This window comes from Haliotis rubra, unplaced genomic scaffold (genome assembly GCF_003918875.1).
Source record: "Haliotis rubra isolate DU_JTF1 unplaced genomic scaffold, ASM391887v1 Scf296, whole genome shotgun sequence".
NCBI classification, from domain to species: Eukaryota; Metazoa; Mollusca; class Gastropoda; order Lepetellida; family Haliotidae; genus Haliotis; species Haliotis rubra.
In genome coordinates, this window is record NW_025766964.1 from 315,843 (window position 1) to 332,747 (window position 16,905).

A 16,905-nucleotide genomic window follows, 5' to 3' on the forward strand; every position below is an offset into this window, starting at 1 on the left:
GTTATGTCAACAAACGCACGTGCGTGTATTTGAATCTCTCACCGTCAATCGCATGCTTCTTATTAAAAACTTCATAATAACCAGCAAAATCTTTTTAGCTACGTTCTTTGTACTTTCTATATGACGATGTATATTTTTCATGATTCTTTAAACAATGACATAATGCCATAAACAATTTAAGTACTCAGGATTATTTTTATCAAAGCACCCGCTCATTTACGCGCGTTCTGATTGGTTTGTCGTATTTTCGCACATAAGAAGTATCGAGTGGGGGACGAGTCTTCTGGGAGGTTACCGAAAGGGGCAAGTGGTGACGAATGGCCTGGCAGATCCGTTGTTGCTGAGCCAAACAAGATGGCGGTCGAGCTTAGCAACAAAGCAAGGCACACAGCTTTATAGGGGCTGTTGGCTGGTTGTAGCGAAAAGGATGTTTGAAACCAGACGCTGAAAAGATTTTTAGAAGCCACAATCAATTATTTTAAAATCGGGTTACATAAGCTTGGAAAGCGTATGAGTTACATTGCTAAAATCTACAAAAAACAGTTTGCTTGATGTGCATTGATATACACAGTAGCTGTTGCCTAGCTGCTCTTGCCTGACTGCCTACGGTCGTGCTGACCTAATGTGGGTTTCTTGAAAAGTAGTAGTACGATGAGGATTTTTTTTTTTTACTAGGTTATGTTTACATCAACAAAACAGTTTAAGTGAATCTTTGATGAGATCTTTGTTCTTGGTAAGGAAGGTTTGAATGATTTGTTGTCGACCCTGTTCTATGAGCTTTTTTTCTCGTCTTCCCCGATGTCAGCGGTTTTTCGGTTCTTGGTTCGAATCTGTTCTTTCATTCAGTGGTATTTCGCGATGTCCTACATCACCAAATGAAACTCTTCCTCAGAGATTTTGATATTGGTGATCACGATGGAAATATGATCGTTGATCGTGTTTAACTTGGCTTCGACCAGAACCCTGATCTCGTCATGCGTCAGCGCTTTCCGTTGCAGACGACGTGAAATAAATGTAAGGGCTACACCCGCCAGCCCCGATATGCCGGCGGTTATATTTAACCCGAGGACGACGAGTGTGGCCACGATGGTGGATAATAAGCAAACGCCTGCTATGCCTAATCCCATGCTAGCTGCCACGAGAGATGTGTCCACACCATTGATGGCATTGACGGTTGATGGTATTTTTTGTGCAATCTGAGTCGCACGTCACGTTCTCGTTCCACTTGGCATTTAATCTCGCTGATCTGTCGCAAACGAAAACTATCCACGGTTTCGAGCGTTTGAGCCACGTCGTCCATGGCCAGATACAATCCCATCTCGAGTATATTAGAAGTTAGGAGATAAGCTTCAATTGGTCCTCCGTCAATCTTTGATTAATATATTTATAGCTAATGAGGTTGAGATTGTCATATAAATAAACGCTTGATACTATAATGAATTTCGTGGTATCAGGAATACGAACAAAAACTCCCACCAGGTTGGTCGTGGGAACTGTTCCAGGTTGTATATAAATACGGCAACGTTGATGTTTATGTTCCTTAACCCAGTGTATGTTGAACCCATCCAAAAGGATCACCTCATTTTCGGGGGTATTTCCAAGATAGCATTCTATAATCAGTGTTGAATGTATAATTTCATACTGAAATCTGGATTTATAAAATCAAATTGATATGGGGGAATACCAAATATCAGTGCGGCTTGTTTATGGGTGGGGGCTAACATAGAGCCACTATGATCGGGTATTTCCAAAAGTTGTATGGAATGAGGTGCTGGAGTGGCAGTCGTCCAAATAATCCCTTTATTTTTTATTTCGATGACGTAACCATTATCATCTAAACTTATGTAGGGGTAGATGAATTTAAGGTTAATAAACCAGTCAACTTTTAGTATCACCTCTCGTCGTTGGTACACGCTGTTTTGTAAATGCAATACGTACAAAGTGTTTTCCGTACCGGGTTGGTCGAATCCTCGCGTGTCCCCGAGATCGGAGAACGCGATGGTAGCCTGGTTTGACACATTACTCATGGTGATTATTCTCGTATTAGGGAAGACCCTTCAATTGGTTCTCCGATAATTTCTCGAGCGTAAACTTTAAGCTGATGAGATGGATTTTTGGAGGGTTAAAAATCTTCGTGAGAGCGATTATATTATCCAAGTTAATCTTCGAGACTCGCCGAAGCATTGACGTCTTTCTGTATATAAATGGAGAACACATTATTTTGATGTTTTCGAGGCCAACGGAGGTATACTCCCGGTATAACATCAATATTTTGGTTGGGTGATGCCTCCCCGAGAAAGACTTTGATATAAAGCCTTGAATTGGTTGGAATCCTTTCTAGGACACTGGACACCTCTTTGAAGTCAGGCACCAACTGTAAACTCGTATTTCTGCTATCCGGTCGACTTGCTAGCAAATGACCTGCTTTTCTAGGGATGAGGCTCACGAGCACACTCCTTCATTGCGAGGGGACGTAAGACGCGATGAGAATCCCCTTATTGAGGACTTTCGTTAAATAATGATCCTTCGTCTCCGCAAACACGTAGGGAGAAACGAGGGTGAAAACGGGTAGCCAGTCGATTTGGGAGATCAACGTCCATTGGTTATCATCGGTTAGGACGAACTGGTACAACGTGTATTTTAAGAGACCTCTGGTCTCGAAATTGTCTAAATTGCCTAGATTGCCATCGAATGCCGGGACCATCATCCATTTGTCATTGTCGTTGAAGACGACATTGTACTGGGAGTTTTATAAGGGACCTCTGGTGACGATATCGTCTAAATCTCCTAGGTTACCACCACCACTGCCCACTTCTTTTCGTCTGTAAACGTCGTTTCTTAATTCTAAGGCGTATACCTTACCTTCGACCCCGAGGTCAGAGATCGCTAGGTTAGCGCATTTTCTCACTCGCATGGCCGTTCCTGGACCCGAAGCTTGATTCCTAGTTGCGCCAAGATAGCCGATATGTATGAGTTTATGTCATATCTAAAACAGATAGTTTGAGTTCCGTGATGTTGCCCCGCTTTAACGTTTTGTACTGTAAGGTCGAAAACGATTCCGTTCTGCTGTCGTTGCACTTTTTCGTTTTGATGGGCACGGATCACAGCAGCGTGGAAGGGCGTTCGCCTTGAATGTTGTCCATCGTACTTACCTGATCGAGATGAACAAACACCTCGTGATAGACCACGAGGCTCGGTAATTTCGAACCCATAACGGTGTCTTAGGGTTGTATGTTGTTCGACGGAAACCCGAGCGTTCTCGCCAAGGGCCTGGGTTTTTCGGATGGGTTTTTCATCATTCGTGAACGTCAGCGTGCCATTCGACTCATTGAGTTTGAGCCTGGCTCCCATGGGTTTGAAACTTTCGTCGTTGAGCATGCACACTCTGTAATAACCATCGGACAACTCGTGGCGATTTCCATCGATGAATAGCATGTTGTTCCCTTGACGCTGACTGATGTTCGTCCATCGCGGGTAGTAGGTGAGATCGCAAAGCGCGACTTTGAGGTCCCCCGACTTGTTATCGATTGCATGCAGCACTAAAAAGGGCTTGCCGGGATTCCCGGGAGCGTGACGTACATGTTACACATATACGGGACACTGCGGTATACTTTCAATATGGCTACACCCAAGTACAAGCCGGGTGTGATTTATCCTAAAAGCGATAATTTAAGTGCTACCGATCTCACGCACATGAAAATCGTGGTGGATGCGAAGGAGGGTTCCCACTTTCAAGCTCGATTTATCAATGTATTTGAAAAGTATAGGCATTCGGTCATGAACGTCAAGGCAGTCCACGCATGGTTTCACAACCCGATGCAATTCTGTCAGAATCAATTCAATTTCTACGTGTGGTGCACGACGACAGAGTAGGTGTGACCTTGAAAGACACGCGTCGTGATGCACTGAGTCGGTCTGTGTTCTATTTCCACGTGCATTACCAGATCAGACGCATACTGAAAGAGATCGGCGCACCGCTTCTGCAAGACAAGGTGTGGGGATGCGTTGAACAATCCGTACGATTGGCGGGCTTATGAACGGATTTGCGGTGAATTCGAAATCGATCCGAACACGGATTGGCATATACCGGGTACAAACCACGGGTTGGGTATTCTGTACAGTGATGGACTCTCCGTAAAAACATTACGAAAAGATACAGTGGTAAACTTTATCAAACACAATATGTTTAGGTCGGGTAATTGTTTCCATGCATTCTCCAACCTCGTCCCTAAAACTACATACAGTGGACCGAAAACGGTGAAAGGAGTCAGCGATGATTTATCTAAACGAGGTTTACTTTGACCAGAATTTGCTCTGTCGAGTAATGAATGGCGAGATGATCGTATGGATTTTACAGGCAACCTTGCTTTCATCATCAAAAAGGTCGAGCAACCCCCCTACGTTGGAGACAATTGGGAAATGTTTATGCTGGACACGTCCAAAGGGTTTACTCGTGCTGGCACCATCCGTTTGAACGATTCGATTCGAATGTACGTGTGGGCGCTGCTTGGCTGCAGGCGCAAACGCGTTCCGGCATCCTCAGTTAGGGGGCGGCCTATGATGTGCAGAAACAGTCCGTGTCAAACGTCGAGGACGCCATCGCCAGACTGATGGATTTACCGACGGCCATCAAGCGATACCAGGACATGTTGGAATATGCCCAGTTGAGAGTCGACTACGTGTTCGGCGTGGGACTGTACATGGCTCTGAGCGACATGCGACTGAGGATCCACAAAGTGGTGGGCTACAACAACGAAATCGTCATTGCGATCAGAAACTGGGCGTCAACCCCGATGTCAACGTGATTCACGTCCCACCGCCCATGCGTACCGGCGAAACGAGGATCATGACACCGCCACCAGCACCAGAGCCCAGCGTTCAAACATCACCACCACGCCTATCACCATGCGAGGAGGTCGAACATCAGCAACACCTCGACCGCAAAACGGCGCTTGTTGTTGGTGGAATCGTCATTGGATTGTGTCTCATTTGGTTAAAAATTCTTTAGTGGCGATGTGTAAAGCAGGCCGGCCATGCCAACGACGACCGCCAACAGGTTCTGGCTGAGCCATGTGACCATTTTCGACAACAAGCCCAGCAACCAGGACACGATGCTGCCAAGATGCCAGGCAGGGCTTCCGCGGCTTTGCAGGCCAGTCTTGCCAGGGCTTCCCCGAGCGATTTCAACTGTTTTTTTACCCAGTCTCTAACGTCACCACCTTTTTTGGGTGGTGGTGCTGGTGTTGGTGTCGTACCGCCACAGCCGCCCGTCAGCACTAAGATGAGGGTCGATACGATGAAGCCCAAAGCCGTCAGAATGCTGGCGATGGTGATCCCTTGTTTCCAGAACAATGTTTGGATCCTGTCGGCCAATGTGGTGTCCTCATTTAACACTCGGTCGATGGTTTCGTGCATGAGGCTGATCTGGGATCGAAGCTCGTCTCTGAAGGAGGAGGCCACTTCCAATCGGGTCGATCTTTTGACCCCATCGGTGGCGAACCCACCCTCTCCCAGTATTACACCCCTCCCAAGGCACAGCAAGACCAGGAGCTGCTTTTTGTGGCCTTAGGATTAGCCGCGACCGTATTCGTCGCCATGCTATTAGACAAAAATATATATAAGTGCATATAGCGAAGATGAGACCCGCTCCATATCGTTGTCAAAACGTGCTTCTAGGAAAAGCCGAGACTTGCGGCAAGAAATGCAGGACCGAGGAGTACTGCGGCATACACATGATGTCCATGCGAAAGGGTTTCATGAATTACACCGGCTCGGTATGTGGTATTGGAGGGAAATGCCATTATGGTTTTTGAAGTGCCCACGGAGCAGACGTGGTCCGAAACCAACTGATTTACGAAAAGAAAAAGATTATCTCAGTGAATGTAATTGACTCCTCAGAATAAAAAAAAATTAAAAAGGAAAGATTTTATGTGCGCTTCATTTCAATAAGAGAAGACTGATGGAGTTATCTCCCTTTGAAAAACAAAACATATCAATTAGACATTTGACTTTGCATGTGGATATATCAAATCAATTAGACATTTGACTTTGCAAGTGGATATAGCAATCATGACTACCGTCGGCAAACTCAAAGCTCTCGCTGAAAGTCGTGGATTGGTGGGTTATTCTCGCATGAGGAAACCCCAACTGCTCACCTTGCTCGACATGAAATATGTCAAGCCACCTACCGTGCGAGACCTCAAACTCCGAGCTAAAGAACGGGGATTGAAAGATTATTCTCGCATGAGGAAAGCCCAACTGCTCACCTTGTTGGAAGACACCGAGCCGGTCGAGTTGAAATTCGTGCCGACAGACCACGCCGTGGGTAAGTATCTGAGAGGTTGGAAAATGACCGTGCAGTGTAACATCGACATCAACAGCGTCAAACCTCTGATCGCCTACAAAGTCAAAGAAGAGTTGGATGATTTTAAAAGTATCACATACCAGTTGACCATCCACATGTCGCTCAACAAACAGCAGACGGATGGCAGTACCGAGTCCATTGAGCCTTACTTCAGAGGCAAGCAGGAAGTCATACTCGATCCCTTCGACCTCGATACCTCGTTACAAAAAATACAAGAATCATTGGAACGATGGACGCACAGGGGCTCTCGGTGGGTGGTGGGAAGTATCAACACCATCTTTTTTGATATAGCGAACTACGTACCGTTCAGAGGCGGATCGTACCTAGACTTGCCTCCGTATTAGAAGAATAAAAAAGCCATCGTGAACGTTAAAAACAATGACGATCAATGCTTAAGATGGGCGCTGAGATCTGCCTTATTCCCCGTCGATTCTAAAGTGGCAAACAGACCTTCGAGCTATCCTGCAGACGATGGGCTGAACTTGGACGGTGTAGACACACCCACACCCATCTCTCAAATGACGAAGTTGGAAAAACAAAACCGTTTAGCCATCAACGTGTTCGGCCACAAAGGCAATACGATGATCATGCACCGAATCAGCTCCAGGCCCGATGATGTGTGCAGAATCAATAAATTTCTCATCGAAAAAGGTGACCGGTATCACTACGCGTGGATCAAAACTCTGAGCCGACTGTTGTACGATCAGTCAAACCACAAGGAAAAGAAACATTTCTACAAACGATGCCTGCACGGTTTCAAGCGAGAAAACCTGCTAGAAGTGCACCAGGAGGATTGCTGAGGCGTGGGAGAGACGGCCGTCCGAATCGACATGCCTTGAGAACATCAAACATCTTAATGTTCATCAATCGCAAACATCAAATGCCTGTGCCTTACGTCATTTACGCCGACTTCGAAGCGCTCATCAAACACGTCGCCGCCCGACATGAATCGCAGTTTCATGTACAAAATGCAAGAGCACCAAGCCTGCGGGTTTGGGTACGTGGTTGTCCGATGTGACGGACGAACGAACGCTCCCGTGATATACCGAGGTCCCGACGCGGCCGAAATGTTACTCATGTTCTTACAACGAGAAGAGAGAAACATCAGGGAAGCTTTGTCGGACCCTGCCCCCATGGATATGATGCCGGAGGATAAACTCGATCACAAAAAGGCTAAGAATTGCTACGTGTGTACCAACCCCTGAACGGGGATGTCGTGAGAGATCATCGGTCGATAGCGAGGTTCCGCCCATAACGCGTGCAACCTCCAGCTTAGAATACATCCCCAAACCCTTCCCATCCCCGTGGTGTTTCACAATTTGAGAGGGTACGATGCTCACTTGACCATGCAGGCCATCTCTAAAAATCGAGGGCAAGGTAACATGCATCCCCAACAACATGGAGAAATACATCTCGTTCTCCGTCAACGGTCTGAGATTTATCGATAGTGCTCAGTTTCTCCTGTCGTCGCTCGATAGTTTGGTCAAAGCCAACGATAACTTCGCCATCACCGATCGATACACCGATGCGGCGACTCGACCTCTGCTGCTACGGAAGGGCGTGTTCCTGTACAAGTACATGGACAATTGGTCCAAATTCGAGGAGCCACAATTATCTCCCCTTGACTGCTTTTACAGTGGCTTAAACGACTCGACCATCTCCCAGGACGATAACGACCACGCCCAGAACATATGGGAGAAACTGGTCTGTCAACATTTGGGCGATTATCACGACCTCTACTTGAAAACGGACGTCCTGCTGCTGGCCGACGTGTTCGAGACGTTCAGAACAACGTGTTTGAAACAGTATCAACTCGACCCTGCCTGGTACTACACCAGCCCCGGTCTCTCGTGGGATGTGCTGCTGAAGAATACCAGAGTTAAACTGGAATTGCTCACGGATTACGACATGCACCTGTTCGTCGAGAAAGGGATGCGCGGTGGGATTTCCATGGTCTCCAAACGGTACACGAAAGCCAACAACAAATATGTGGAAGGCTACGACTCGAGCAAACCCACCAACCATCTTCTGTATCTCGACGCCAGCAACCTGTACAGTTGAACAAAAGCCGCATCAAGCTCAACCGGGCACGTCTAGGTGGTGATGACATGACCTCGCTGTCGCCCCTGGATACCAAACGATGGGTTGCGAATGATGGCATCCACACTTTTAGCTATGGGTACCAACAGTTGACCTCGACGTGTTGGGAGTTTCTGAGACCCCCAATAAAGGAAACTCCCCTCGCCGCCAAGTGTACCTGCCGGCTCCCCGATACAGCCCGAGAGAAGAAAGTTTGACATTTCTACACTCAATCGTACCCATCAAGCCGACCTCCTGTTTCTCCCGCACACAGGGTGAGAAACAAAACGTACAAGTACGCCCTGACCGTCATGGACGTTGCCAGTCGCTACAAGGAAGCGGAGCCGTTGACGACCAAAGATTCGAGTCAAGTCGCCAAGGCCTTAGAACGTATCTACAAATGCAGTCGCTTGACCTGGCCGACCAAATTACAAGTCGATCCCAGACGCGAGTTCATGGGAGCCATGCCACAGTTGTTATCGAAGCATAAAGTCCAGGTGAGATGAAGCCAAGCCATCGTCGAAAGATTCAACAGGACTTTAGCCGAGTGTTTGTTCGGACATCAGTATGCCCGACAGATGGTCAACCCAGAAAAACGATTGACGGAATGGGTCGTACGCTTACTGCGAGTGGTGTCGGCGATCAACAACGAAGTCACTCGACTCATCGATAAAAGACCCGTCAAGCCATTCGAATGAAATCTGTGATGATCGAATCGGCTGCGCCATCGCGTCACGGCCGAGAGAACAAACTACCGGACCGGGTCGTTGTGAGGTATCTATACCAGCCCGGTGAACATGAAGGAGGGGACAAACGTCACGCCACAGACCCCGTATGGTCCATGAAAACATACGGCATCAACCAAGTGGATATCAAAGACGATGAACCGAATTTGTATTACTTGCAAGACGGACTGGGTAGGGGATTCATTCGAGTGGAATTGATGATCGTCCCTCACGACACGGTATTGCCCCCTTCTTATTAAAGATTCGTCTTATGTATCTCATTATCAACATGTGGAGATTGATCGAGAAAAAGTTGTTCAGACGTGTCGGGGTGGACGTCAGTGGCCTCGACATTTACGCCACCCTGCGTCGAGTCATAAGTGGAGGGAATTTCACCAGCCTGTATGTTAGTTTAGGTCTCGTGGGCACCGAACGGTTACAACGCCTCATGGATACATTAATCAACAAACCAGGGAACGCACCACCCCGTACTCCACCTACTCCACAGCCTACTTGGACGAGTTCATGGCAGACCCACTCCATAAAGTCGTCGCCGAATATTATGGCTACATTTAAATCCAGTCCAAACCCTGTTTGCTTTCCAAACTTATGTAACCCGATTTTTAAATAATTGATTGTGGCTTCTAAAAATTGTTTTCAGCTATAGACTGGTTCCCTTGAAACTTTTAACTGACCGGTTTTAAGACTGGTTTCAAACATCCTTTTCGCTACGACCAGCCAACAGCCCTTTTTGGCTGTTTGCCTTGCTTTGTTGCTAAGCTCGGCCGCCATCTTTGTTTGGCTTAGCAACGACGTATCTGCCAGCCACGGCGTTACTAGCCTGGACGGACATCTTGTTTTACTACGCAAGGACGGTCCTATCTTGTTTCACTTGCAAAAGTTTCCACTGATACTCCGTCTCGAACTCGCGTCGCTCGATTACAAGTCCTACGCTCTACCATCACACCACTACCACTATTACTACTACCGATAGTCTATTGCAAAATTCGATAGGGATACAATTCGATAGCAATACAATTGGAATAGTTGGTGTTTTTTGAAACCCAGATCAGACAGACAGACAGACAGATTTATTCAGTATAAGGCCTTTGGCCCAAAATACAGAAAGTTTGGGGTTACAAAAATATCCCTGCGCATATATACATATTTACATACATTCCATGGCATAAAATAGTACAAATGTATGATATAAATATATTATATATTACTTTGCCTTATTTGTAGTGCTTTAAATATAAAGATTGAAGTTTTAAGCAAAATATCATAATCATGAGATTAAATTATATAAATATATTTGTTGTTTTGTACGTGGAGAGGTAGAATTGATGCATTTACCAATAGGTACTAGTGTATAACAGAAAAAAAACAACCTATAAGCTTCACAGATTAAAAGTACATGATATTAATTTTCAATAAAATACTTTTTTAGATAAACAGGGAGGACAGAGTCTTTCTTCATATGGTGTAGCTTGGTGTCTTCGAATGCTATTCTAAAGTTACTGTATGTGAAGCGTCATAAAATCCTTTTTAAGCGAGATGGAAGTGATGAGTCAAGGATGTCATCAAGGGCAGTGAGCATCCTATAGCACTGGTGGGGAGTCTCACAGGGCCTATTTGTATCAGCCAGTACTTGACAGCTCTTGTCATATATGTAAGCTGCAGTGGAGCTCTACCACACTCACCTAGCACCATTACATTACATGTATTCTTCGACACTTTGAGAAAAGATTGGCACATTTTCACATGGACATCTTCAATTATTTTGCTGTAATTAAACCCCCAAATTTCAGAACCATAACACAGGATAGGAGTAACAATACTGTCAAATATCTTGAATAAATCTTTACAAGGAATATCACCAAGTGTCCTCTGACTGACTGACTGACTGACTGAGTTTGTTTTTACGCCGCTTTTAGCAATATTCCAGCAACGTCACGGCGGGGGACACCAGAAATGGGCTTCACACATTGTGCCCATGTGGGGATTCGAACCCGGGTCTTCGGCGTGACGAGCCAACACTTTAACCATTAGGCTACCCGACCGACCCAGTGTCCTCTGATATCTATTTATAGCCATTATAGCTTTAGAACTCTGGGAAGCTATTAATTCTGCTTGGTTCCACAGTCATCTTCGTCTATAGTAGGAGGTAAAGTGGGTGGATTTTCTGTTTGGAGGAAGGACGAAAAGTGATCTGTCCATTCCTGGGTACTGATTCCATCTGGCATCTGTGTGATTGTCTCCCCTGTTTCAGCAATTTCGAAATATTTTAGGGTTTCCTCTTGAATCAATTAGTTTTTGTTTCTGTTTATCCAAATAAGATTGTCTTTTGATAGCAAATGCTTTAGTACGTAGCTCACTGAATAGGTTAAAGTCCAAGTTATGGTCTCTTTGCCCCCTCAGTGCGCGATATTTCTCATTCTTTACGTCTTCAAGTTCACTGTCCCACCAGAAAGGTTGACTGTATATTTTGGACTTGGAATTATGGTTAGAACTAGTGAAGTAGACTCTCTTGTTTATAGATGCTGCTTCTTGATAAACATTAACAAATAAACATAATGCAGTGTTCACATCTGTTGGTATTAGGTGATCAATTTCATCCTTTAACAGATAATATAACTCTTTAAACTTAGATTTAAACACTATACTGTTTTCCTCCTTCCAAAGATGTCGTGACCAGGGAGTTGCTTAATTGTCACTTGCTTCATACCCAGATCAAGTAAACAGTTCAAACATAAACTTATTGTTAGTCACAATTCCAAACAATTTTCAGTCGCATGTCGTGTTTGCCGCCATGTTTGTTTAGGAGGTTACAGGGCCGGATAACTCTAAATCAAAGTGAACGAATCTGGCACTTCCTGTAGTTTGCGCTGCGCATTTATCAACGGAAATCAGTTGCTAAACTATCGATAGTCACGGTGACATACTATCTATGCGTCGATAGTTTTTCGTTTCTTCTGTCGATTAATTGCTGTCGGAGACTCAGCAATTGCAATCAATCGATAGTTCGATGCATCGCTACAGCACTACAATACAGTAAAGGTCATGATAGGTTCAGAACAATGTGTTCTGACAACAGTTAGTTGTCGGGAATGTATTATTATCTGGTGAAAAGGTGGTGTGGAAGTTATTATATTTGGATGCTTTTGGAGCCAAGTGCAATCCGGAATCTTATAGAACAGAACAGGCTAAGCTACTGTCTTTGGTTAGTCTAGTTGTGTGTATGTGCGCGCGCGTGCGTTTGTGTGCGTGCCTGCGTGCGTCGGGGTATGAAGTTAGCACATATTGTCTCCAATCACACAGCATACACTAAAGTCTTATGGTGCTCTTTAGGGCGTAACTAGAGAATTCGCCAGTGGTCTCATGTAATAATTTCAGATTTTCTTGGGGCGTTCCATTGAATATTACGCAAAAATCATTGTAAGGCAACATGACTGATTTGGGTGTGTATCTGTAATGGTATTCGGCGATACCACTCCGCCAGCCAGAGTACCACTATATATACGTTGATTGCCAATTGTGTTGATCGACTCGATTGTATGCAGACCACCACCGTTAGCTGGAATATTGCTGAGTGCGGCGTAAAACAGCAAACAAACAAAAGAGAAAGACAACAAAGTGGCTTTGATTTATTGGATGAAAGCTCAATCATCATCCAGCACGACAATCTCAGCCTTCCCCTTCTTCACCTTTCCTGTTGTCGGCTTGCTGATTTCAACAATGTGAACCTCATCAATCCGTGCCTTCAACTGCAAACATAGTAAGTCAGCTTAGTTTAATGGCGCCATGTTCCATCAATGTCACGACGGGGGACACCAGAAATGGGCTTTTAACATTGTGCTCATATTGGGAATCGAACCCGGTCTTCGGCGTGGCAAGCGTAAGCTTTAACCATTGGGCTACCCCATCGTCCCTACAATACATACGTTTACGTCGTCAATTCACGTACGTTAAAATATATTATGAGTGAATTAGGTTTTTACTCTTTTATTAGCAATGTTCCAGCAATATCACTGTGAGGGACACAGAAAAGATGTATCCACGTGGGAAATCGAACCCGGGTCTTCGGGTTAACGTTTGTATAGATCAGTATCCTTTACATCGGATAACTATATTAATTGGGTAGCGTTTTATCAGTTCGGAAGTACAACACTGACAAACGTTATTACTGACAAGTCTGGTTCGTGAGTGCGACGTTCCGATTTAGAATTCCTGCTTGACAACGATACAAGAACATGTATCGGAACGTCATAATCACGAAATAAAGCTGTTATCAATAAAATTTGTCATTATCGAATAAATAACGAGTATTATGGCTTAAAATCTGTAACAAGTATTCTCCACTTACGTTGTTGTTTTTGACTGGTACTTTAATGGTCGCCGTCATCTCGCCATCTTTAAAGAACACGCGACCCTTCAGTTTCTGTATTGCCAGGAAATTCGCGGCCCTTTTGGGGTTAATGCAGTAGTCGAGGCGGGCGACGCCTTTGTTTGTCGTCCTTGTAATGACGACCATAGCTTGGCCTGCATCCTCCTTCACCATCACACACTTGACGGAGTACTCGACCTCGTTGCCTGAAACAAGCGTTGGTTAGTTGGTTAGTTTGTTGTGTACCCCGCACTCAGCAACATTCCAGCTATATGGCGGCGGTCTGTAAATAATCGAATCTGGGCCAAACGATCCAGTGATCAACAGCATGAGCATCCTTCTACGCAATTGGAATACGATGACATGTGTCAACCAAGTTAGTCGCCTGTTACGACACACATGGTTTGCTGACGATACCGGCATGAGTGAGTGAGTGAGTTTAGTTTTACCCGGACCTTCACGGGTAGATACCGGCATGAGTACGATGTGTAAAGCCCATTTTAAAAAGCGTAATAATATATATTCACTCACTACACCAATCTTATTATTGCGCCATGATCCCCTGAACCTTCTTTGCTGCATTCCTCTTTCAAAATCTGTCTTTATTATTATGTTTTGGCAAGAGACTATTCCTGAGCAGTACGTCAAAATACTTCTGTTTCAGTTTTAGGCCGGACTGACATTATTTTTGATAATTCACTGCCAAAGGTGTATCTCATTACTTCCCGTGAAGATAAGGCTTAGAAATGCTCTTTAGCACCATGCTTATCGTAAGAGCCAACTAACGGGATCGGGCCGTCAGGCTTGCTGACCTGGTTGACACACGTTATGATGTCCCAATTGCGTAGATCGATGCTCATGATGTTGATCACTGGATTGTCTAGTCCAGACGCGATTAATTACAGACACCAAGCAAACAAACAAACAAATTCACTGCTACAAAATTAGTCAGATACATGTATGTGCAGACGTAATGACGTAGATAGAAGGGGTAACGGTTGAGAGGGAAACAACTACTGCGATAGCGATAGTCTGTTGCAACATACTATTGCAGTACTATTGCAATACTATTGTAATAGATCATTTCTTCTTGAATTGTTTCATTTGAAGTTATTTCCCAAATGAATGTATAGTTTGTATGAAATAAAAACAAGTTGAAGTAATTTAGTTTCTGTCTCTTTTAACAACTGACGAGAAATTTGAAACCCAGATCAAGTAAACAGTTAAAACATTAACTTATTGCAAAGACGTATCTTCGTCTTTGATTATTGTTATTCACAAGTGCAAGCTCCAAGTCGCATGCCGTGTTTGCCGCCATGCTTGTTTAAGGGCGGATAACTCTAAATCAAAGTGAACGAATCTTGTACTTCCTGTATTTTGCGCTGCGCATTTATCAACGGAAGTCAGTTACTAAACTATCGATAGTCACACATACTATCGATGATCAATAGTTTTTCGTTTCTACCATTGGCAATTAATTGCTATCGGAGACTCAGCAATTGCAATCCATCGATAGTTCGATGCATCGTCACAGCACCAGTAGATAGTCTCTGTAACGAAGTGTACCCACCGTTTTCATCGACGTTAGCCTCACACGTGACGTTGGTGTCAGGAGGGGGAGTTGTTTGTGCCGTCGTCATACCTGGTGTCAGAAATATAATGAATACATGACTGCGTTTGGTTTAACGCTGGTACAAACAATGCTTCAATTAAATCAGAGAATCACAGCTTCACGTAGGAGGAAAGGGTGGAGAGTGATGCTAGACCTATACTCCTACTACTTTAGTGAAAACTGGGAACACTGCTAACCACAGGCAAACTGTAGCGAAAAGGGTTGCGCAACTGAGAGATAAATGACCAGTCTAAGCAAGCGAATTTTTCTCTCTGTTGCGCAACCCTATTTGCGCTAGTTTGCCTGTGTGCTAACCAGCCTAAGAACATACGCAGGGCAAATCTTGGATTCGACCCGCCATCACGGGTTCCGAAGTGATGACAAGGTGTCCCAACCCAACACCCCACAAAACCCAAACCCCCAACCCCACACCCCACCCTTTCCCCCAAACACCAAAACCTGGTCATGATTCATATGTCTGTTGATATGTTGTTTTACGCCGCACTGCATGGCCACGGAAGCAAGCATAGTTGGTGGGATCTCTTCTAATCCGGAATCACCCACGAAATTCCTATGTCTGATCGAATGAATGAATGGGACTTGACGTTAGTAAAATTAAACCTGGAGGAATATCTGACGGTATCTTAAAAGTGTAAAACGTGAAACAAAAAAAATATTGTTCTTCTCCATGCACTCGAAAAGAACAAAACACGACAAAACACACAGATTCCTATTAAATGTTAATCTCCATTAATGGACTTATTCAAGTACAAATGTCCATATCTTCTCGGAACTTCAATTTTTGTTCAAATTTTAAATATGCATTAAAACCGGACGTACTTATAATTATGTACTCTCGAATCATTTTTATAAGTTTATGACCAATCTATTTTAACGGTCTTAATTGAACATTATATTTCATCAGGATGTAACTGAGTATTTCAGAGGTTGTGGTGTCCTGATTATCAAGGTCCGGAATAACGGAGGGGGAGGGGTGGTGGTGTGTGTGTGTGTGTGTGACGAACTGTTAGAATGGTTTTACTTACTTCCAACAGAGAGGACGCCCACCATGACGAGCAGCCAAAACCAGAGTCCTTTCTCCATCTAGGTAAAATACACAAAAACCTGTATGCCGATGTCTTATTCAATTTTAATATTTGAATACCCAGAAGCCAACCAGTGACAGAATCTAAGATGCGCCCTAAGGTTAAAAATGTGTATGTTTCTTGTCAAATTTGCAAACCAAACCATTTAACTGATACAGATATATTTTCGTAGAGCTGATCACTGACCAGTGGGCGACGGTTCTTTTACAAAGTGTTTGGAAATAATATCTGCGAATACTTTTCCGTCGTTTTTCAACAGCGTGGCTTTCGTTTTTCGGAATATTTTGTCTTTTTAACCAATTGCGTTTTCGTCTCATCGCATCGAGCTATTGCGTGCGTGAAACCGATGTCTGTTTTAACAGTTTCTCATTTTTGAATGAGAATTCAACAAAAAAGCGTTCTAGTGGTTGCTTGTGAAGTCAAGCCCCTACCTATCAGCCGATTCGAAGATATGAAAGTTTATTCGGTACGAAATCTTTTCAATGATTTAATTCACGAGAAACGTACACATTGGCAACGCTTCATGGTCCCGTGTGCAGGATACAACAGCAACAGACAGAAAAAAAACCATTCAGATGAAGTTCACTGTTAAATGTTATCCGTGAAGATCCGGGTTAGAATTGATCTTCAGT

General features: G+C 44.4%; 1 protein-coding gene across 1 annotated transcript; it reads right to left on the minus strand.

The window, feature by feature from the left end:
* Positions 1-12,802: 12,802 nt before the first annotated feature.
* LOC124282245 lies at positions 12,803-16,267 on the minus strand. Its single transcript, XM_046718197.1, has 4 exons — positions 16,214-16,267; positions 15,126-15,197; positions 13,535-13,761; positions 12,803-12,935 (listed from the first exon to the last, which is right to left on the minus strand). Exons 1-4 carry the CDS (start codon positions 16,236-16,238, stop codon positions 12,831-12,833), a joined length of 429 nt encoding a protein of 142 aa, XP_046574153.1. The 5' UTR covers positions 16,239-16,267; the 3' UTR covers positions 12,803-12,830.
* Between the last annotated feature and the right edge of the window lie 638 nt (positions 16,268-16,905).

Bases quoted from the DNA above. Each gene is read 5' to 3' on its own strand.
- LOC124282245 (XM_046718197.1), bottom strand. From the start codon at position 16,238: ATGGTGGGCGTCCTCTCTGTTGGAA. The intron at 13,762-15,125 runs GTGGGTACACTT...CGCTTGTTTCAG, and splicing joins GGCTAACGTCGATGAAAACG to GCAACGAGGTCGAGTACTCC. The intron at 12,936-13,534 runs GTAAGTGGAGAA...CTATGTTTGCAG, and splicing joins TACCAGTCAAAAACAACAAC to TTGAAGGCACGGATTGATGA.